The following is a 22,742-nucleotide window of genomic DNA, read 5'->3' as shown; positions in this document are numbered from 1 at the left end:
ATGTTGTCTTTTATAAAAAAAATATTTTACCTAAAAAAAATTAGAGTGAGGTTTTTACTGTAAATTTTTATTAAAAAAATAAAATATAAGACTGCCTATGATGTAATGATTGTAATGCATCTTTTATTTATTCAAATTGAACCATTAAATTATAAGAATAAAAAAATGAGATAATGAATAATTCTTTTAAAATAAATAAATTACTCTAATTTAAGTTTCGGAAAGGTTTATTATTCTTTATACTCCACATTTAAAGTTGTTGAAATGTTTTATTTTTATTTTAATAAATAAGAATTTTCAACTCATTATAATTTATCACCTTGAACATTATATTTATGAACGGATGCAATAAATATAAGAAAATTTATAAGAATTAGATTTAATTACTTATTTAATTTCTATAATTTCGTATTTTTTAGTCCTTATAGTTTTAAAGTGATTTTTTAATCTTTATAATTTACATTTTAATTCCTTTTTTACTACCTATAATTTGAAAATGATTTTTTTACTCCTTATAATATCTTAATTTCCTTTTAATCTTTATAATTTAAAAATGATCTTTTTTAATCAATAAACTTTATTTTTTAATTTTCTTTTAGGCCTTAACATCAAAACTTATATATATTATATAGAAACATAAGATTTGGTTGACCTTTTCTTTTTTTAATTAATTACATATTTAACAAAATATGATAATGCTCATTTGATTCAGATTACTTAAAGCAATAATCACTCGTTTTCAGTGAATTTTTAAGAGTTTTTAAAATTGAAACAATTCTCTTCGGAAAAAGCATGCCCCAAACCAAGCCTAGCCCACTACAGGGGTTGTGATAGCAGAGCAATTTTACTGTCGTGGCTGTCACAGACGCTTTCGCAACATGCTTTAGAAGAATGATAATCAAAACATGTGTATCACAACAACGAAACCGTGTGTCAGGAATTATTTCCTATACCAACAATGATAATCAAACCATTACTGTCCATAGATAAAATTATTTCCTATACCAATAATGAAAATTCATGTGACAGGAATTTTATGATACAAAAATGCAAAGCAAAAATGGTTACATTTTAACCTTATTATTACTGTTACTATGCGTGCTGTCTTTATCTGATTCTAGGGAGAATCAGTAGAGAGACGATGACACTGGGAACCAAAACTCATTTGTGTCAAAGGCCACTTATGCAAATATACCTGCCGCTGGTGCTGGATGTACGGTAGATATAACACATAATTGCCAACAAGAGATTGGAAGCAAAATGATTCTCCTGGGTAACTCTTTCCATGAATTGGCTAAAACTGTCGATAATTAAGCTCAGCGAGACATGAGGATAAGGCGTCTTTCACTTGCCCGTTATTGGAGTTCATATCAAGGGCATCTTCATATAGCCTTTTAGCTTGTTGCAGTAACTTCAACTTCTCTTTACTACTTCCTGGCCTTAAGCGAGATCGCTGCTGCAATGCCACACCCCATCTAAACAAAGCTGCAATTCAACATGTTAAAATCCAACTTAAACATAACAACAGGATTTTGGAAACACTTTCATCATAAAAAGGATATATGAAAGGGAAACAAAAGGGTGAGATGCCACACAAGAATAGCTCGACATCCGGGAGAAAATATTTTCCATGCAAAAATTTTCGAAGAGCATGATGCCATTATACATGGGTAGCAACGTATGTGAGGTTATACGTAAAATTGTGTGCTTATCTCAGATATAATGCATGTGTATTTCATAAAGACCTAACTTCCTATTCTTAATAATGTCATTCTTACAACAAAGACATCTTTTATAGAATTATTTTGAGCCAGTACATGCTTTATGACCTTAAATTCTAACAGTTCATAGAACTGATAGAAGGCTATATACTTTTATGGAGAATCTGTCAGCATAATATTCTCTAGTTGCACCTGTATCAGAGAATTATAAATGACAAATTCAGAAAAATAGACATAATACCATCTGGTGCATAAACATTGCCCTTTAACAGCATAGCATCAAACTTGTCAATTGCAGCCAGGAACACTCTTTCAGCCTCAAAAGCAGCACCCTGTGGTAGTTGAAGATAAATCAAACATTGACATAGAAACAGAATGTATAATAAAGGTTAGCATAGCAAACTGGAAGAAGAATTCATGTCAGGAAAACATTCAAGTCACTGAAGCTTTTATCAAATTACACACAAATTACTAATTTATAGAATGAATTTAGCTGCTAATGAAATTGTACATGGCATTATGGCTAAACATAAATGAAGGCAAGCAGCATTCTAACATGTAATCTAATGAGCAATGACACCACCCTAACAAATCAATTGAAGAACTGAAACAGGTAATTTAATGATGTCAAGAATAATGCATACCGGACCAATATCTGCTATCAATTGGCCTCGGAAAGAAAGAGCAAGGCCCCAATTATACAGGGCTCTCACATCATTTGAATCAATTGACAATGCCAGCCTATACTTTCTGCCTGCCTCCACTAGTAGCTCTTCACACTCTTCACAAACATCAATAAGAAATGGTGCAACTTCCTCTTTACTATTGATTTTATTCCTCAGTCCCTTCAATATTCTACTATGTTTGACAGATGATGGTTGGATGCTCCCAGAAAGAAGAGTTCTCAATTCACGACTAATCTTCAACTTCAATTCTCCATGAAGAAGGTAAGTGTTTCCTAACTGGCCTACAGCCAACAAACTCATGGGCTTCAACTCCACAGCCTTGGATAGTAAGTTTGCGGACCTGTATAACATGATTTCAGCTTGCTCTTCACCCTGCCTACCTTTTATAAACTCTTTTGCTTGTTTTAGAAGGTCTGTTGCTTCAGCAAGATACCTATCAAACATCATATCATCTGAAATCTTTGTAGATGAAGGGGTATTGAATTCATTCTCGTGTGCAGATAAATCATCTGCAAGATGGCGATGATCATCATAATTCACCGTATCATTGTTATACTGAGACCTGTCAGATCCACCCTCCCTCTTGTCGTGAGAAGACCTGAAAGTCTCATGACCTCCATCGAGCAGCTGCTCACGCAAAAACGAGGACTCACTTTCCATGCGTTTTGTTCTGACTTTAAAGCTCTCAGAATCAATCAGACTGTCTTGGGATTCCCACATGTCTGTTACGCTGCTGGAATCCATCTTCAAAGAGAAGCTGTGATTATTTGTGAATCTCAATCCTTTGTTCCTGTAACTATACTCTTTATCATCAAAGAATTTATTAGTGCTTCTCCGAATGTCCCCTAAGCCAACATTTTCTCCCTCGGGAGTAGTTCTTATACTTCCATTTTTGTTCATATCCAAAACAGAGTTAGTAGATGAGTCTTGAGAAGGATCCAGATCCAATTTACGATTTCCCTTATGATCATCAACCAAATTCAAAGCCCTGTCTTCAACTAGAGGCACATTACCATTTCCTCGAGTTTGATTCAACGTTCTATCCACTGCCTCTTGCTTAACATTTTCTCTGACTTTGGTGGGATTGGAGCTAAACAAATTTTCCCCAAACAAACTGCTAAAAGACTGGAGCATCTGGTACCCACTTTCTCCAACTTGTTTCTTTCTTCTACCACTCTTATGGTTCTCAACCAAAACACCACCAGAGTTTTCCTCATTATCAATTAAAGCCCTAACAACATCCCTAGCATTCTTAGCTGAAATTTTAATCTTATCCGTGACTTCAACATAACCATAAAAATCATCCACTCGAATCTTATTATCCCTAATAGCACTTTGTACATCATTCTTCAAGTTATCGACCACAAGATCAAGCTCGTCAAAAAATTCCACCAAACTCCTCAATTTCTCCCAAGACAGCTTCCAATTCAAATTCGAATTCTCTTCCTTTTCCCTCCTCTTACTCCCACTCGCCCTCACCTCACCGAACGTTCCGTTTCGGAAAAACCCTACCGTGAAACCAACGGCGAAAACCAACGCGGAAGCAGGAAGAACGACAATAGAAGAAACCTTAACCCTAGAAATCGCCAACGCACAAACGAGACCCAATAGGAACACGAAAACGTTCTTCCTATCATCGATTCCGATAGAAACGAGAAAATTGCGCAGCGCGTTGGACTCACCAGGCGCGTCGGAACTGCCAAGATCGTCCCAACCTCCGTACACAGTCGAGGACGAAGAAGCGCACGAAACTGAAACTCTCAATGAAGAAAACGAAAACATGAGGGGATTGGTGCTGCGTGGCCATTTGGAGCTCGAAGCGTGAAGAAAATTTCGAGCAAGGGAAGGAGCACGGAAAAGAACAAGCGAACCCTGAGAGTTGACAAGATTAATGGGATTCTTCGCAATTACGATTTTCATTTCATCGAAGAAGATGCGTTCTTCTTCAGTGTACTTTCACCGCTCAAGAGTACGTGCAAACAACAGAGGATGATGTTGAAATTCCAAACCAGCAAAACGACACGTAGTAGACATGCACGAAACGCAAGTCGTTTGTGTCGACATTGTACCTTTTTTTTTTTTTTTGTTACCAGATAAAACAAAAGGCAAAAGACCAAAACAGAAACTAGAACATAGCAGCTGAAACCCACGGGAAACAAACCCATTCATAAATGATAGACAAGTTGGCAACTCCATTCGTCCCAGTGTCTATTATTATTACTATTGTTTTTTTTTGTAACTAGAAAACTAACCGTGTCTATTGTGTTTTGGTGCAGATGAGTTGTTTGAGAAATTGAGTGTGAGAAGAGGAATAAGAATAGATATTGCAATTTGGAAGGGATGAATCTAAGGCCATTGGGGCCATTGGTTAGGATGGCTGTAGTTATATTTGGTGGAGTGGCCACTTTGAACTTGGCTTCTGCTGCTACCATCAAAGTGCTTCGGTTTGCGTCTGAGAAGAAACGGGTAAACATTAGCTAAATTTCATGGCTCTGTCCTATTTATTTTTGAAATTCATTTAATGGGACATTTTCTATGTAGGAAAAAGTTGCGTTGCCGTGTAGGGTTTGTAGAGGGAAGGGGTTTTATATATGCAAACTGTGCAATGGGAACTCCACCATATCTTGGTCACCAATGTTCGACCCTATTGCAATTAACCCCTGCGTTTGTCCAACTTGCGAAGGAAACAGGTTAAGCCTCGTTTCACTCTTCTTCGTACTATGCCATTGCCTGGTTTGATATTCTATGCGAATTTTGAGTATGTATGCTTGCTGATGTTGGGTTAGAGGTTAATTATACATTATTTTTTTTGGAAAAAATGTAAAATATATTAAATCCAAAATGATACAACAATAAATGGGACATACTCCGCAACGGGAGAAAATCAAAAGTCTTCATAATACAAGAAGGCCTAATACCAAAACAAATCGCTTGTATATGCATAAGAAACTTAATCTTGCTAATAACCTCTGTTACAGAAAATTGATAGTTTTTAAAAATCAACTTGTTCCTAGACAGTCAGATGCAGTAGATTGTAATTGTTATAGTCAGACAACAACGAAAGTTAATTATACATTATTGACAACATGTATGGTTGGTTCTGGTTTGCTCTTCAGATATATTCTTTTTTTTATATATATAAAAAAAATGTATGCTTGCTGGGAAAATGTAAGGCAAGGAAGATAATTTGATTATTGGGGTTGTCTTAGTTGAATTGCAAGGAAATTACTCTTTTATGAATTTGAAATTTACTTTCTTCGTTAACATCAAGCATTATTACATTTTGGGTTATGAAATTTTCTAATACTTACTCTTGGTTTTTGCAGAGTTCAACGCTGTTTGAACTGTCTTGGAAAAGGCTATGATTGACCTATTATGACTGAGATATTGAGATGGATACTGTTGCATTTCGTTTGTTCATTTAAGATGTATGATTATGCAAGTGACTTGTTGAAGTGTATTTTGCTGCATCTGAGAGCTTGCACATCTTTGTCATTTTTTTTTTCAGATTCAGTTGCCTTCCCAGTAATAGAATGAGAGCTAAGCAATAGTTCTGTAATAAATCTTGGTTTGCCAAATCAATGGAGCCAATGCAGTAATGTCGAATCACCTATAGGGAATGAATTAGACGGTGCTCCATTTGGATATGCAGATGGACTTTTAAACTTTCTTTGCTTATTAAAGTGGCGAAGTTTCATCGTTAGCTTAAAATTATAACTTTTAGTAAATATCATCATTTCGTGTTTTGTATTTGTTGTAGCTTGTGGAAGGTAGTTTTAGCCATGTTCATTAGGTACTTAATAAACTTTTCTTCCTGCCGACCCTATTGCTTTTTGCTTACTTTAGTCCATTAGCAATTTAGCACTTACTCAGAGGTAATCTGGATTGACAGCAGTAACTGGGAAATCACATTATGTCAGGTTAAATAGTGTAAGAAAATAAAATATCCAGGAGTCAGCAGTGGGGAATGGCATTTGGACACAAAGTTGCAGTTAATAATAGACTTTGTAGTTTAGGTTAAGGACTATATCAGTTCAAAACTTATCAAGGTTGTGAGCTATAATGCATTTCAGGAACGGAAGATAATAGTTTGAGTTTTTTTTCCTTAATACTTGGTCAACAACCTTTCCAGTTCCATGTGCATTTTTTTCCTGTCATTCCCTTGTCTTCTGGGAGCAGTTTCTACATGTCACCTGAATATGTAAGGCATAGCAGCCTTTTCTCTACAGAATCTGATGTATTTAGCTTGGGTGCAATTTTACCAGAAAAGATTGTGATTGGTAAGAAGAATGCTGACTTTTATGATTGCTACAAGGTTTATGATTGGAAATCCCCAACTTCAAGGCCTGGAAAGTATGGAAAGCTGCTAAAATTGCTTTTAAAAAGCATAATTAAAAATTTTAGAATAATTTATAAGCTTTACAAGAATAAAGTAAGTTGATCGTTTCATTTTACAACGTGAAAAAAAATTCATGCTCAATCTTAACAAATTATGATGCTTTTGATTTAAATAAATATTTAAAACATTAATAATATTAGTTCTGATCGCTATCATCGTACAAACATCCCATACCAAAAAGAAAAAAATAATACAAAGTTACGAACGTAGACAGGTTCAATGAGTTCAATGTGTTGATCATCGGTCATCGCCTACTTAGGGATGTCAATTCTAGCATGATCAGCCCATTTGGGTAAGTCGGCTACAGGTAGAGCTGGGCATGCAGCTGAGTTCGTCCTGTGAAACCTGCATCTTCAAAACCCGTTACCCACGAAGCTCGCCCATACATTAGTTACACAAAATGCAAAATTAAATATGGTTAAATTACTCATTTGATCCAAATAATTTCATGATTTTTACCTTTTTAGTCCCTATAGTTTGAAAATGGTTTTTTTAATCCCTATAGTTTATAATTTAATTCTTTTTTAGTCATGAAACTATAAGGATCAAAGAATAATTTAACCATTAAATATTAAAGAAATATCCAATTAAGAGGTACCATGTTGTGATACGTTATCATTCTCAAAGTGGATGAACTTCTACATTAGTTACACAAAATGAAAAATTAAATATTAAAGAAATAACACAAGTAATGAAGTAAATGAGCCATTAAGTTTAGGTAAAAAAAATATAGGCTTACATCAATAAATGCAACTTGTGATGTTGACTTTCCTTTGGCCAAGGAAGGATGAGCTTGAGATTCTTGTTGCCCTCTTGTAGTTCTCTCTTTCTTAGAATTCTTGACATACTCTTGAAAGAGAATGCAACTTGTGCTTCAAGACTTTCATTTTTGCTTGGCAAGATACTTCACTAAGACCAAGTTTTGTATAACAGAACTTCAAAAATGACATCTTATAACAAGGATCAAGAATGGTCCCAAGAGCAAGCACATCACTATAATCATTCCAATATTTATCAAACTTGTCTTTCATTTTATCTACCATTTCCCTAATCTTCTAATCTTCATGCCTAGTATGTTTTTCCAACCAACATTCAATTTGCCACACTTGTGAAAAAAAACAAATTAGATGTTGGATAGGAAGAACCATACATCAACTCAGTGATATGAAAAAATGGCTTCAAAAATTCACATATCTTTTCAGCTCTTACTCATTCTTCAGCTGTAGGACAAGTCACATAATTTGCATCTTCAATAGCAAGAGTATTAAAAACACATCGGTATGCAAGTACACTTTGAAGCATCACAAATGTGGAGTTCCACCTAGTAGGAACACCCAAACACAAACCAACCTTTGTATCAACACTGCCCACTTTAACAACACAAGCTTTGAAGGCATTCATTTTTCCCTCTGACCCTTTAACATACTTTATGCTTTCTCTAAATTTTGTTAAAGCATTCTTAGCAAACTTCAAACCTTCCTGAATAATAAGGTTTAAAATGTGAGCACAACAACATCGGACATGAAAATATTTCCCACCACATAACAAACCATTATTGCTATTTAAAAGTCTATCTTTCAACAGCCTTGAGTGTGTTTCATTTGAGGATGCATTATCCAAAGTTAAGGAAAAAAATTTTGCTCAATCTCCCAATCTTCCAAAAATTCATATATGGCCTTAGCCATTTCAGCCCCAAAGTGTGGAGGAGGGAGATGACAAAAATTAAGAATTTTGCTTTGAAGCTTCCAATTTTCATCAACATAATGTGCAGTTAAATAAATATAACCCTCTGTGGCAAAAGAAGTCCACAAATCAGATGTCAAGGATATCCTACTAGGGACTTTGGACAACACACTTTTCAATATGATTTTTTGCTCTTCATACATATTATTAATATATATAGTGCAAGCACGCCTAGAAGGTACCTTAGCATCCAGACACAAGTATTTTATCAATTCTCTAAACCTCCTATATTCAACAAAAGAGAAAGAAAGGTCATGTTGTATGATCATCATGCATATAAAATCATTCACTACTTTTTGATCAACTTTTCAAGCTCTTAATTTTCCAGCATGATCAACCACAAGCTTACCGACATCACTTTCTTCAAAAGTCTTTGTCGTCTTCCTACAAATATTTAAGTGACGTATTAAACTCAAAGTTCCAATTTTCTTCCCACCCCCTGCTAAATCTTTCTTATAACCCCTGCATAGAGCTCTATCATTAGGCAATCTGTCAAAATAATTCCATAAAGAAGATGTAACTCCCCTACCCCTCATTAGGCAATCTGTCAAAATAATTTCATTTTCTTCATTGTTTATTTCATCCACCATATCAACATTATCATTTATGGAATCATCATAGTAATCCATATTTCATAATACAAAGCTTAAATCAATTCAAAATATATATTTCCAATTCAGTAACAATTAAATAAGTAACATATATTCAAAATATATATTTCCAGTTCAGCAATCCATATATATTTCTTTTTTATAAAAACATTGAATAAGAAAAGATCACGCTGGAGACATGATCTGGTTGTTAAAATCACTTTTTCAAGGCCTTTAATTGATGCATGTTTTTCTTCTGTTTAGGCTATGTCAGATCAAATTGAGCAAATGGGCGTCACAATAGAAACTCAACAGAAGGTTTGTTTTATTGAAAAAGCTATTTATGTAGAGAATATAAGGCGTGCCTGCTTGTTGTTCCTGCTATGCTTGACTTGTTTTCTATGTTTCAACCAGCAAATTGAGATGAGTTTATGAAGTTATTTATTTGTCTGGTAATATAGGTAGAGAAGACGAATTAAACTCAAATAATAGAGCTGTAGATTAATTAAACTAAAAAAAATGGAGATGACAGAAGAAAAAATATAACCAGGAAATTGAACAAACTACACATTGAATTAATAAAAAGAACTTACTGGGGAGTGCGAGGGAGACTGCGAGTCGTGTGGAGGAGCCGTGGCGGCACCGGCATGGTGACTGCGTGGTGGCTGTCAGAGTGCGCCAAAATTAGGGATTTAGGTTTAGTTTTGTCTGAATTAGAGTGGGGCTTAGGGGGTTTAGTTTTGCTAAAACACCCTATTTCTTTTAATAGAAATTAAGGTGGGTTTGATTTGATTGTTTTCTGTTTTCATTTTCACTTAAAATAGAAAATGGTGATGAAAATGTGTTTAGTTGAATTTCTGAAAGTGAAAATGAAAACAGGAAACAATCAGAAAATAAAAATAATAAATTTTCGTTTTCAGTGTTTTCAGTTAAGAACATAAACCTTATTTTGGTAAAATGAAATTGTGATCACAATGAATGTAATTTTAAGTAAATCTAAAAATACAAAAAGATAAGAAGTCAATATATCATAAATTTTCAGTATGTTTATTCCATGAAAACAGAAAATAAGAATTACCAAACATATTTTTAGAATTCTAATCTTTTGAAAATGAAAACAATTTTCAGAAAATGAAAACAGGAAATAAAAACAGAAAATGAAAATGCAAATCAAACACACCCTAAAATACTTGCAGGATCCGTGGGTAAAACCCATTTAACCTGCCGGGTTATGTGGGGCGAACTAAAAGTCTTTTTTGGACTCAAAAAAATAGGTCCATATACCGTATGGGCTTTGAGTTTTATGGGTAATCTGTTTGCCCAATCTAACTGCAGACTATTCTAACAATGGGCCGACCCACAATATAAGTTGGCAAATTATTTATCTATGTAGAAAGCTACATGCCTACAAGCTATTCAACTTGGTATTTATTTGCTTTTATTTATATAATTTAAGTCTAAAAATATCATTTTTATTTTTTAATTAATTTTTACTACAAAGCTAAATTATTTTTTGTAAAAATAAAATAGACGAATATTTTAGCATTGTAATTGATAAGTTTTTACTTAAGTTTAAGCATTATTATCCACCATTTGTATAATACAATTCTCGCACCAATAGTAAAGTTATAATACTTTTATATTAACTTCAATTAAAAAAAATTGTTTTTAATTTTTTAAAGTTAAACAATTATGTAGCTTTTGTTCTTAAGGAAAGACTAAAAATATTATTTTTATTAAATATAAGTAAAAATAAATAAAATTTAAATAAGATTAAAAAGATAAAAATAAAAAAACACATTTAGTTTTATACTATATTAATTTAACTTATCCATAATCCCCTTTTAAGGGCATTGAATTCAAAATCACATATAAAACAGGAAATAAAAACTTTGGACCCCATGAGCAGAAGCTGCCATGCCCATTATGATATGTCCCAGACAACAACAAATGAAGATCGCATAAGATTGCCACTGCTGTTTTCCCGTTATATGCCTCCGTACGTGTCCTTCTACACTTGGTCCACTTTTCACTGAAATTTATGCTTCCCCAATATAATATGGTTGCAGAATTTTTTTAACGCTTAATTTTAGGTGCAGATTCTCAATTTCACTTCTGCTGCCTCTTTATATTTTTGTATGTGATTCATTACATTGCACGGTTGCCAGATTGGCCACGCTTTGTTCAGTGTATTCGGCAAATTATTAAAGGAGTGGAACTCTGAATTCTCTGCTCCGAGAGATGTTAAAGTTGGTTGTTTCTGCCTCCTCTTCGTTTGCAGTTATCCTCTCGCCATTCCATGTCGTTAAATTTGCCACTTTCTGCCAATTCATTATCAACTGAGAGTGAGAGTGGCAGACTTCAATGTAGAACTCAACAACAAAGCACCCTTCTAATGTTTGATCATTAATCGTGGCTTCCTCCAAAATCTCTAAAAAACATAACATAAATTAAACCAAGTCATCTTTGGACTTTTCTGATGCTTTTCTTTTTCCTTTTATGTCATCCATAAGTTGCTTTCATATATAATTTTATTCAACATTTTGGTGTGTCACATATATCTTATGGGGGATAAATATGTATACTTAACATCAAATTTATCATATTATCAATTTTAGTAAATAATTATTTTTTATCTTATTATTATATTTATTGTTTTATTATATTATTAATCTGACACATCCTTGATTAAAATTAAAAACATGTTATCATGATTAAGATTATGACAATGAGAAATAAATTTTTTATAATTTTAATTTAAAATTGTGTTTGATGATAGGATTATTATAAATAAGATATTAATAATTCGAATAGATTAATATATATGTAATGATCTTAGATAAATATTAATATATCTCATTTATTAAATTGTATATATAGATGATGTATATATGAATGCTGACTTAATTGAAAACTCCTTATAGTTAATATTACCTTGGTATATGTGAATAAACTAGAGTCTTAAAGAATTTTTTTTCTCTATTTATTATTATTGTATATATTTTGAATGCAAAATAGATCATAATTTTCTACTTTAAAGTGTTAAAAATACTTCTATGTAACTATCATCTTTTATACGTGTGACAAAAATTTCCTTTTAAATATTTAATATAATTGCATACAGATAACTGATTAAGCTCAATTAATCTTGTGCGAGTTATTTTAGTGATAATTCAGTCCAATACAAGTCACATTTATTTAGCTTTTCTTATCTTAATGTTTTGTGCCTTTTTTCCCTCCCACCAATTTCTTTGTGGGTTCTTTTCCTTTTAGCATGCAAACAAGTGGGCATCATAAAGGTGGGTCAATGAAGGGTAGTTGATGGCACTTTTGAAGGTCTGGGGAGAAGAATGTTATGGAGCAAGTGATGGAGCTTCGAGTCTTCCTATATATTTGCCTCTCTTCTTGACTGCAAGTTATGCTGGGTCTGCTACCAGAATTGTAACCAAAAGTGTAAGCGACAAGATCTTTCAGATAAAAAGAGAAATGGAAAACAAAAAACAAGAAATTATTTGTGTACTTCCTGATACACACTAGAATGATTAGAATTATTTGCCTTATACGAATAGCAAGAAGCAAGAATTCAAAGTGTATCCTGTAGAATCACAAAATGACACATCCCATCAAACGGGAAACAAGATCTGGTTTAACATGCATATCCCAACACATCCAATTCGGTTCAAATCAACCCATATCCTCGAATTTGTTGCATGATTAAATTGTGCTTGAATTTATTTTCTTGTTCTTGTGAGCCATGCATGATTATTAATCTAATAGGGAAAAAGAAAAGAAAAATGACCGTTTATGGGTCCACAAGATCAACATAATGAAATGGGATACGTGACAGCTAGTCTACTTTGAGAGAGAAAAAAAAAGACGGGGGGTATGTCTTTGTTGACTGATGTATAAAGTTTGAAAAGTGAGGAGCATGACGGTGCATTCGTGCCTTTGCAAAAAATGAAATGAAGTGGTATCATAATATAAGATAATGCAATACAAACATGAGGCTTGATAAGATGGATCATATTATAGTTTCACTTCAAGATAAACATTACAACAACATGTCACATTATGGAACAATATCAGATTGTCTTGCATGCATGTAACATTTAATCAAAACAACTTCAATTCAAAAATCAAACTCTAGCTAGAGCATTTTAAGAATCATGATTAATATTACATCATTGAGTTGTACCAGTAGTGCACCACTTTTGACAAAGTATATACAGATATATTTCGTATTTGTGAGGTGGGCGCGGGTATGGACCAAAGTAAGTGGCCAACCCAGACCCCTACAAAGGTAATTGCTTCACATGCCTTGCAAGGATACCATAAATTATAAGATGACTACGCTGTTACCGTATGCATAATTAATTGCATACATTAATATACGGACAACTAAGCTATAATATTAATAATGTTATATACTTGCTACCCTCCCATCCCGATTCAAATTGGGGTGGTGAATTCAATTTGGGGCACGGGTTCTTCGTGCATCCTTATTCCTCAGTACTATTTCTTTGCAGGAAATAATGGGTAACAATTTATTGCTCTGTTTTGTTCATTGAATTTTTGTTTTTTTTTCTTTTTTAATTAGTTTTGTGTGTCTTTTTCTTTAATATCACATGACGTTACTTACTTAACATGAAAGAATGCATATCCTTGAACAAGAGTTCAACTAATCAGCTGATCAGACAAAAAGAACCATCCATGGCAGAGTTTACGATGTCGTCTGCATGCTGCTTCTGCTTTCTGCTTTGTTATTCCAAAAGAAAATTAAAAAATAAAAATGTTCTTGATTTGCGGTTGCACAAGCTTTAACACAAAGAGGGGGTGCTTTTGACCGTCTACCTTTATGAGGTTTTTTCTATTATCACTATTATTAAACGGTGATAAATAAAAAAAAAAACCTTTTTTTATAAAGAAAAGAAGAAAATTTTGTCTTGTATTCATCTCATAATCTATGTATAATCATCTATGCACCACAAGCTATTGTTTTACTATTTTGACCCCAAATAATGACAGAATTTTAAGATTGAGGATGACATATAAATTGACAACTAGTTCTGTTTTTTATACCAGAAGTAAATAAGTATATATTTTTTTTAAAAGGAAACTCCAAGTAAGCACTAAAAAACCACAAAAAAAAACATGGTTGAGGAAACATTTGTCAAAATGACATTATACAAAAAAGAATGAATAAACTCAAAAATCTTAATGCTCTCATATTTCTAGAGAATGGTCAAACTTAGCAGCTCATCAACTACTTGGTTAAGTATATGTTTGTTGTTATAATAATAAGAAATATATATTATTCTTAAATAAAACTTTGCTATTTTGTATGGAAGAAACAGATAAGAAAGAAAAGGAAGACTTGTTTTGATCAACAATAGGTACATTAACATACATGATGGGATAACCATTAAAAGACTTTAATATGTTTTTAGTTGGCATAATTTTTTTTTTATTTTAGTTCTTATAAAATTAGTTTTTTAAAATAGTCCTTGTATAATTTTATTTTTTTTATTTTGGTCGTTATTTTTTTAATCCTTATAATATATCTTCTTTTTTGTTTTAGTTCCTATAATATATTTTTTTTCATTTTAAATTAGTCTATTTAAAAAATATTTGATAGAAACTAAAAAGAAAATGATTTACATATATGTTATAAAGACAAAAGAAAAACAAATGCTATATTGGGTACAAGGACAAAATAACAAGGATTAAAATTAAAAAACAAAATTTTACAGGAGATATTTTTAAAAAATATATAATTTTATAAGGACCAAAATAAAAAATATATATATTATAGGGAAAAAAACATATTTAGGTGTATAAAATGTAAATTTATGATAATATCCATTAAACTTAATTCACTTAACTGTTTTTTTTCATGATAATTTTTTTCATGTATAAAGAATATTGCGAATAACTTCATATGTTTTTATACACACACGTCTTCTCATGCATTATTTCCACTTTCATAAATCTAAAACTTGGTTTCCAACAACATGAAAATTGTTTCAAAATGTAGTGCATAACATGTTGGACACTATTGTCCATCGGAGCAAAATTTAAACTAAAAACATTTCTAAATTTTAAAAAATATATTTGTTTCTCTTTTTCTCACTTTTCATCTAATTAAATTATACTATTCGTCCAAGTGTAATATATACTTGTCCTTTTTCTCTTACTATTCATCCACCTACTTCACACTGCAAACATTTCTAAGTTTTTTCATCTAATTAAATTGTACTATTCATCCAAGTGCATAAAATATTTACCTGTCCATCTTCTCTCACTATTCATCCAACTGTTTCACACTACAAACATTTCTAAATTTTAATTTGCTTAATCTTTTTGTAACTAATTTCTTAACATCTTTTAAAAGAAAAGGGTACATTAAAACTTAGACAACAGAAACTCTTTTCTTTAAACTTAACTTGATAGAGTGACTCATGTGTGAGGGTAATTAGGACACATATAAATATATATAACCACAAATTAATAGAATACATGGTATATATAAAACTTAGACAATAGAATAGTTGAGTTTATGAATTCCTTTTGGGAAATCACTTTTGAGAGAACAAAACCTAGTGGGTTCGTCAGCAGAAGAGGCCTGGTGACTGAGTTAACATGCCTCAACATAAACAACACCAAAAGCTTAGTTGCTACAACTTTTGGTCGTCACATTTCATACAATCCCACGGGATAAGAACGTGAGGACGATCCAGAAAATACCTTGATGCCCTCTTCACACCACTCCTTCTCAAAGAAAAATCTAAATTTTGAACAAAGCAAAAAATCGAATGACCTACAAAAATACTAGCTCGCATAAAATCTAAAGATTCATTCAATCCTAAACATAGCCTATCACAAAGAATATTAATATTTTAGGAATCTTCACTATTCTTCTTTTGACATTTTTTCTTCCTAGGATCAACATGTTGCCGCCCTGTAGCCTCTCATTCAGTAAAAAAGATTCCTTCTGTACATCCATTGCTATTTATATATACAATCTGTCAATTTATAAAACCACAAAAAATTAAACCAGGATGGAAAAATTAATTAAATGTGAATATTGAAATTGAAAGTGTAGCTTTCATCGCTGAAATATGGGCTTTAATTGGTTTCAGTACCGAATACCAATTTTAATCAACATGATGCCGTTGAATTAATTTAACAAAAGTAACTAATTGTAACTTTGTTAATTAGTTGTTGTTCCACATCACGTTTGGTCTCGCATGTGCTAAGAACCAAAGCCAACAAAAGCTAGCTTATGCAATATAAAAACCCCACTTCATCACAAATTCAAGTGTGAAGAAGCCCACACACTTTCAAAAACTTTCACACGTACATGTTATGTTACCAGCTGCACCCACCATGAATACTCCTATTATCGTCACCACTATCACCACCACACGGGACGAACCCGACTATGATAGCAGCTCCTCTTCGATTACGGTGCCCGAATCGAGCAGGAGCTGGATGACCAACCTCAGCTTTGGCAGCCGGCGCCGCCGGAGCTCGGTCTCCGTCAGCTCCTCCACCATGGAGAGCCCGCACGCGAAGCCTCACAAGGCCAACCAGGCTGCATGGGAGGCGATGCGGCGGCTCTGGCGGGACAAGGGGCAGGTGGGGCTGGACCACTTCCGGCTGCTGCGGCGGCTGGGGAGCGGCGACTTAGGGAACGTGTACCTTTGCCAGATAAGGAACCCCGTGGTGGGGTTGCCGCAGTGTTTTTATGCAATGAAAGTGGTGGACAGAGAGGCACTTGCTATAAGGAAGAAGCTGCAGAGAGCGGAGATGGAGAAGGAGATTCTGGCCATGCTTGATCACCCCTTCTTGCCTACTTTGTACACTGAGTTTGACGCTTCTCATTACTCTTGCTTAGTCATGGAGTTCTGCCCCGGTGGAGACTTGTATGCTGCTCGCCAACGCCAGCCCGGGAAGCGCTTTTCCATAGCATCCGCTAAGTAAGCACTTTTTTACTCCTTTCTTTACCTTTTCTCGGCTTTTTTTCCCCTTTATTATTACTTCAAATATCTGCCAACTATGTTGATAACTTTCGTCAAATAATCTGACTTATCATCTTTTTAATGGATGGATTTTTTCTGCAAGTTAAGTTTTTTTTTCTCATTCAAAAAATTTAAACTTGAGACTTCTCTCAATCAAGAAAGAAAATAGTCACTTATTTTGAAAACATAATTATCTATTTTGTCAACCTTGTACAATTGTATTTGAAAGATGAGTAATTATATTTGAGTAACCAATCAGAAATCATCTTAATATAAACTTTATTCTTACAAGTTCTGTGTATGATGGTTAATGATTGAATGAGTGTAATTGATTAACTTAATATTATTATGATTACATAAAGGTACTAACGTAGCTAGGGGTAAAATTTGGAAAACAATACACAGGTTTTATGCGGCTGAGACACTATTGGCGCTAGAGTATCTTCACATGATGGGCATAGTGTACAGGGATTTGAAGCCAGAGAATGTGCTTGTGAGGGAGGATGGGCACATCATGCTTACAGATTTTGATCTTTCGCTCAAATGTGACGTTATTCCGAAGCTGTTAAGGAGCAAGACCAGATTGGAACGCAGCATCAAGAGTACAAAGAGATCTGTGCCAGCCTGCACTGCCCCCATGCAGCCTGTGTTGTCATGTTTCTTATCATCAAGCAAGAAAAAGAAAGCGACTGTGACAACAGTTATAAGGGAAAACGTTGAGGTGGAAGAAAATGATCCAGAGCTGGTGGCTGAGCCTATTGATGCCAAGTCCAAGTCATTTGTAGGGACACACGAGTACTTGGCACCAGAAGTGATTCTGGGCCAAGGACATGGGAGTGCAGTGGATTGGTGGACGTTTGGGGTGTTCTTGTATGAGATGTTATATGGTAGAACACCCTTCAAAGGTGAAAATAATGAGAAAACACTCGTCAACATTTTGAAGCAGCCATTATCTTTCCCTAGAATTGCAGTTAGCAGCAGCAAGGAGTTTGAAGAGATGGTGAAAGTTCAAGACCTTATAAGCAAGTTGTTGGTGAAGAATCCTAGTAAGAGAATTGGAAGCTGCATGGGTTCTGTTGAGATCAAAAGGCACGAGTTCTTCAAGGGTGTAAATTGGGCCTTAATTAGATCAGTTAGGCCCCCTGAGGTCCCTAGTGAAATAAACAAAATTAGGAGTAGGGTTTTGCTACCAAAACTTAGCAAAACAGACAGCGATCAGCCTTATCAGCTTAGAAGTCATCATTTTGAATACTTCTAACTGAAAAAATGTAAATAGTTTAGGAAAAATAGGTTTTCCCGCAAATATGTGTTTGCCATTAAAGAAATTAAGGGTTCTTTTCCCCTTGTTTTCTGTTTTTTCTTTCTTTTTTCTATGTACTGATGAGAGAAAGAATTAGCTAGATAAAGTAGTATGTGTATGACTAAGGCACTATGCATTGAACTTACAGTTTATTCCTCATTATAATAATATCGTTATGTCTCTACCAACTAAAATTATCAGTAGTTGAGGATTTGTAGGTGTAAAAAAGTGGAATCCCATAATTGTCCTAATGTGATTCTCATGAAAGGTTATGAAGTCATGTGATGACAATAATTACACTTCTCATTGATGAGAAAATTGCTGGGAAGAAAAGATAAAAACCACTTTATTTTAACAATACTTTATAACATTGTATACCTTTTCTCTCGTATGGCTATTTTCACATCTGCGCATTCACATGTCCTTTTCACCGAACGAAGAAAAGAAAGAAAAAGGAAATGTTTTATGGGGCTAGCTCTTTTTTTCTCATTGTTTTTTTGGTAAAAATTGCAAATTTTAAATTGCGATGATTATCTACTACTCTTTATAATAAATTAAGGTTCTAAAAGATCACTTGAGTTTATGATGGGGTTACATTCTTTAAGGGGAGAGAAATGAATGTAAACATCCCTTAATTTCTCAAATCAGGGGTAATGAATGTCTGGAATTAGTTAATAATAAAATGGAGGAGATTTTGGAATGTGTTGCTAACAGTAATGATGAGGTGAGAGGGGAATAAAAGGAGTGTAGGCAGTGTGGACCATTCTGAATGCAGTGAAAAAATGACAGCAATAATTTGATCTTAACATTTAAACCAAAGAAAACCAATCAAAATCCAAGAGGAATCCTTTTTCTTACCTAAAGTATCAATAAATCAAATATCTACTATCATCCCGAATAACAATGAACATTCATTACGTACTTGGAAATGAAATCCCTTATCTCTCTCTGCCTGCGTTGTGAAAAGAAAGGGACCATTTTCCTCTTCCGTGTAAAAAGTTGATCATTTTCACATGGTGATGACAACAGAACATAAAACAATAGACTTGTTTGACTTATCCGTATATAAAGAGAACAACAGATTGCAATTTTGAATCATAATGTACATTGTGACTTAGTTGGCATATTATATGTGGTTGGATTTTATGTTACTTCCTAAAGATTAGCTTCACAATGAATTAAAGAATATTATGAGAATAACTTGTGAAAGAATTAAAAAAGAATAATAACATATGCATACTAGCAACAGAGACATATGATGAAAAAATAAAAATGGAATCGCACCCCACTTTAACTCTAACTATGGTGGTGTGGTGGCTTTCTCCATCCACAAAGGAGAGTTTAATTTCCTAAATTAGACCACATCCTCTGTTATTTAAGTGGTAACTTTTGTCATAAATCACTAAAAGGAAGACGGAATAAGTCACCATTTAGATTTTTGCATTCTAATGGGGTACAGCATTATAATGGGCAAAGCATCAGCTTTTATCATGTCATTGATTCAGTTCTTTAAACATGAATGAGCTGTAAGACGTGTATGTGTTCAAATATAGTCAAGTACTTAAATGATTTTTTCTCATTTTCTTTTTGGCCTTTTGTTTTCTTTTTAGAGCTTAGATGTTATGGGTGAAGTGAGTGAGGACTGAGGAGTTCATGTCATTGGTTCTGTTGTTTTTGTGACAGCACATTGCTGAGGTTAAATCTCTTGGCTTTGAAGGTTGTTGATTAACGGTTGTATGGAGGTTTGACCGCCAATTTCATTTTTTCCTTATCAAAAAAACTTGCTATGATTTTTTTATAAAAAAACAAAAAATAACTATGAGCATTACAATGTTCCAATCTTACTCAAATTAAATAAAACTGCTAGAAGTAACTTTTAAATATTTAATGCATTTATATAATTATTTGAGACCACTATTAAATTGATTAACGCCATAATTTTTATGAGCATATTTGTTTGTGAAAAAATTATTGGATATATTAGTTTTATCACTAAATATTAGATTTGATAAATACTACTATATAATTAAGTCTTTATAGAAAATGATTAAATAAACGCTGCTTTCACTGATAAAATTGTGGACTGATATACCGTACTCTCAGAGATGACATGTCTCTTAGCAGATACTGAACCCCCAAATTACAGACAATGTCGTCCAATTGCATTGCAGACACACATTAATTGGTACCCTTCAACACTCTCCTCTCCTTCAGCACAGAACAGAAAATCTCAACTTCCACTTTCACCAAATAATTTTAGAGAGAAAAGAAAAAAAGTAATCATGCTTTTAATGTCCATCAGATATGTTATGTGAAAAAGCTTAATTATGTTGGAGCCATTATAGCAATCCAACCCAAATAATATGATTTGATAGTTCTTTTTCTTTGTTGGATCTCCCTGGTTAGTCGTGATCTCTCCCAAGCTAGTTTCACCTTCACTTTTTTTAACGTACATATCAACGCACTGAAATTTTTTCTTGTTTTTCCCTGCAAAACTGAAGCATATACAGGTCAGAACTATTTGGTGACGTAAGCATTGAAAAAAATTAACTTGAATTCTCAACTACAATTAAGATTAGAATGAGATTTTCAGTTTCCAGGGAGATTATCTAATGCTTTCTATGTTTAATTTGAGGGCTGTTCGCGCCCTTATGATCTTACACTGTTACACGGTCAATTAAAATGCGTAATCATTAATTAAGTGTGGTAATAAAGGTAACACGCTTTTAAGAAAAGATTAGGATTTAATTTAAATTCTATAAAGCTAAAAGAGGCTCCTAATCGAAACAGAATTTGAAACACTAATTTCACAACTTGAATGCATGATTGATGATAAACAGTTAAAGTGTACATGGGGATGTTTTATTTTATTTTTATGTAAATGTGTTTGTTTAATCCACTGAAAATGAGAAAGATGTGTAAAATAAAAACTTTTTATGTCACATTTTCTAATATTAATCTCGTTTAAGCTCACTTGCTTCAAATTTCTGTGAGATCCTATGTAAGTAATATAATGCACTACTACAAAATAAAGTTTTAGATCTACATCAGTCATTAAACAACTTAGGTAAAAAAAATTGTTATGATATTTTTATAATCTTTTTAATTTCTTTTATTAAAAAAATTTCATATATTCTTGTGAAATATAATTAATTGTAATATTTTGTTTTGTAAAAAATAGGCTAATATTATAATCCATTTGATGATATTTAAGCCCACTAATAGTGTGATTAATTATTTACGAACTATGAACATCTAACTCTAATTAGTGTGAAAACATAGGGTGACCTAACTATTGAGCTCTTATAATGGATAGTGCTTATGGTTAATAAATAACAAGGTTGGATCTCATTTGTCGTCAAGATATTTATTGCTCACTAGAGTTTTTTCAATTGAAAACATAATATCTAGAGCGTGTGATCAAGTAAAGGAAGATTTGATTATCAGTTTCAAGGATTTGTACAACGTAGACAATTCTAGCACATTAGATCATGCCTTCAACAAGTAAATAATTTAATCAGTGGTCTAAATTTATATAAAATTATGTTTGCTTACATTCTTTTCATTGGTTATTGTATTATTTTTTTATCCTAATTCTCCTATTTATATCATGACTAATACCGAGTTCAATCAACAAATATATAAAATTTGATAATGAATTGTTTTTACTAAAGATTGAACTTGAATAATAATTAAATGATTCAATCTTAATTTGAAGGTATTAATCACCCAATCATCTGTGTATATCTAAGTATATGACCGGTGCAAAATAATATCTTTTACATTAGTGTGTATTAAAAAATGTTTTACATTAGTAACATGTAGGACGGGAAGATATCTCTCTAACACTCTATACAGGCATACACGATTTCTTGCGTTGTTCTAAAGTTTCCAACTTTGTTTTCGGCTTTTCAACGCAGGATAAAGATATGGGCAATGACGCGGACGTTATTGAACATTAACTAACCCATGTATTAATTTTTTTTCTATTTAACCTAATGTTAGGTTACATAGGCTTCCACCTTGTGCTTCATGAATCATTGGTAGATAGGATAACGGTGGTTATTCAATTAATTTTGCCATGTGAAATTCTACTAGCCCGTTTAACGTTTCTTACCTATGACCCTAGGGAGGGAATTTAGAAAATTCTTTCGTGTTAGTTGCAGCAATTAACAAAAACTTGTTTACACTTTCTCTTTTGTTAGAATTCAATGAACTTGAGATGTAGTCAATGTATGTTTGGGAAAACTTAACGGTTAATGGGGACAGAGTATTTGTTATG

At 33.1% G+C, this 22,742-nt stretch overlaps 3 protein-coding genes and 1 long non-coding RNA gene across 5 annotated transcripts; 2 read left to right on the top strand and 2 right to left on the bottom strand.

Annotated features, from left to right (window-relative positions):
• Nucleotides 1-931: 931 nt before the first annotated feature.
• On the bottom strand, nucleotides 932-4,444 carry LOC114411702. The gene is made up of 3 exons (XM_028375354.1): nucleotides 2,366-4,444; nucleotides 1,963-2,053; nucleotides 932-1,485 (listed from the first exon to the last, which is right to left on the bottom strand). Exons 1-3 carry the CDS (start codon nucleotides 4,325-4,327, stop codon nucleotides 1,295-1,297), a joined length of 2,244 nt encoding a protein of 747 aa, XP_028231155.1. The 5' UTR covers nucleotides 4,328-4,444; the 3' UTR covers nucleotides 932-1,294.
• Nucleotides 4,445-4,465: 21 nt separating this feature from the next.
• Nucleotides 4,466-6,157, top strand: LOC114411703. Its single transcript, XM_028375355.1, has 4 exons — nucleotides 4,466-4,589; nucleotides 4,684-4,873; nucleotides 4,949-5,097; nucleotides 5,734-6,157. The coding sequence occupies exons 2-4, from the start codon at nucleotides 4,748-4,750 to the stop codon at nucleotides 5,774-5,776; spliced, it is 318 nt and encodes a 105-aa protein (XP_028231156.1). The 5' UTR covers nucleotides 4,466-4,589; nucleotides 4,684-4,747; the 3' UTR covers nucleotides 5,777-6,157.
• A 641-nt stretch (nucleotides 6,158-6,798) lies between these two features.
• On the bottom strand, nucleotides 6,799-9,862 carry LOC114411704. Of its 2 annotated transcripts, none has more exons than XR_003666516.1 (3): nucleotides 9,733-9,862; nucleotides 7,405-9,588; nucleotides 6,799-7,151 (listed from the first exon to the last, which is right to left on the bottom strand). It is a non-coding gene; the product is annotated as an uncharacterized LOC114411704 (long non-coding RNA). The 2 variants fall into 2 exon arrangements; XR_003666515.1 differs by having other exon boundaries at nucleotides 7,546-9,588.
• A 6,570-nt stretch (nucleotides 9,863-16,432) lies between these two features.
• On the top strand, nucleotides 16,433-18,518 carry LOC114411701 (protein kinase PINOID 2-like). The gene is made up of 2 exons (XM_028375353.1): nucleotides 16,433-17,118; nucleotides 17,566-18,518. The coding sequence occupies exons 1-2, from the start codon at nucleotides 16,505-16,507 to the stop codon at nucleotides 18,416-18,418; spliced, it is 1,467 nt and encodes a 488-aa protein (XP_028231154.1). The 5' UTR covers nucleotides 16,433-16,504; the 3' UTR covers nucleotides 18,419-18,518.
• Nucleotides 18,519-22,742: the final 4,224 nt, after the last annotated feature.

The sequence above is a fragment of the Glycine soja genome, chromosome 5 (assembly GCF_004193775.1).
Source record: "Glycine soja cultivar W05 chromosome 5, ASM419377v2, whole genome shotgun sequence".
Classification (NCBI taxonomy): domain Eukaryota; kingdom Viridiplantae; phylum Streptophyta; class Magnoliopsida; order Fabales; family Fabaceae; genus Glycine; species Glycine soja.
This window is presented reverse-complemented; position numbering and strand designations above follow the sequence as displayed.

Excerpts from the sequence above, each read along its gene's own strand:
- LOC114411702 (XM_028375354.1), bottom strand. The coding sequence starts at position 4,327 with ATGAAAATCGTAATTGCGAAGAATCCCATTAATCTTGTCAACTCTCAG. Across the intron at positions 2,054-2,365 it reads TGATAGCAGATATTGGTCCG|GGTGCTGCTTTTGAGGCTGA; the intron begins GTATGCATTATT and ends CAACTACCACAG. Across the intron at positions 1,486-1,962 it reads CAATGTTTATGCACCAGATG|CTTTGTTTAGATGGGGTGTG; the intron begins GTATTATGTCTA and ends GTTGAATTGCAG.
- LOC114411703 (XM_028375355.1), top strand. The coding sequence starts at position 4,748 with ATGAATCTAAGGCCATTGGGGCCATTGGTTAGGATGGCTGTAGTTATA. Across the intron at positions 4,874-4,948 it reads TTGCGTCTGAGAAGAAACGG|GAAAAAGTTGCGTTGCCGTG; the intron begins GTAAACATTAGC and ends TTTTCTATGTAG. Across the intron at positions 5,098-5,733 it reads CCAACTTGCGAAGGAAACAG|AGTTCAACGCTGTTTGAACT; the intron begins GTTAAGCCTCGT and ends TGGTTTTTGCAG.
- LOC114411701 (XM_028375353.1), top strand. The coding sequence starts at position 16,505 with ATGTTACCAGCTGCACCCACCATGAATACTCCTATTATCGTCACCACT. Across the intron at positions 17,119-17,565 it reads TTTTCCATAGCATCCGCTAA|GTTTTATGCGGCTGAGACAC; the intron begins GTAAGCACTTTT and ends AACAATACACAG.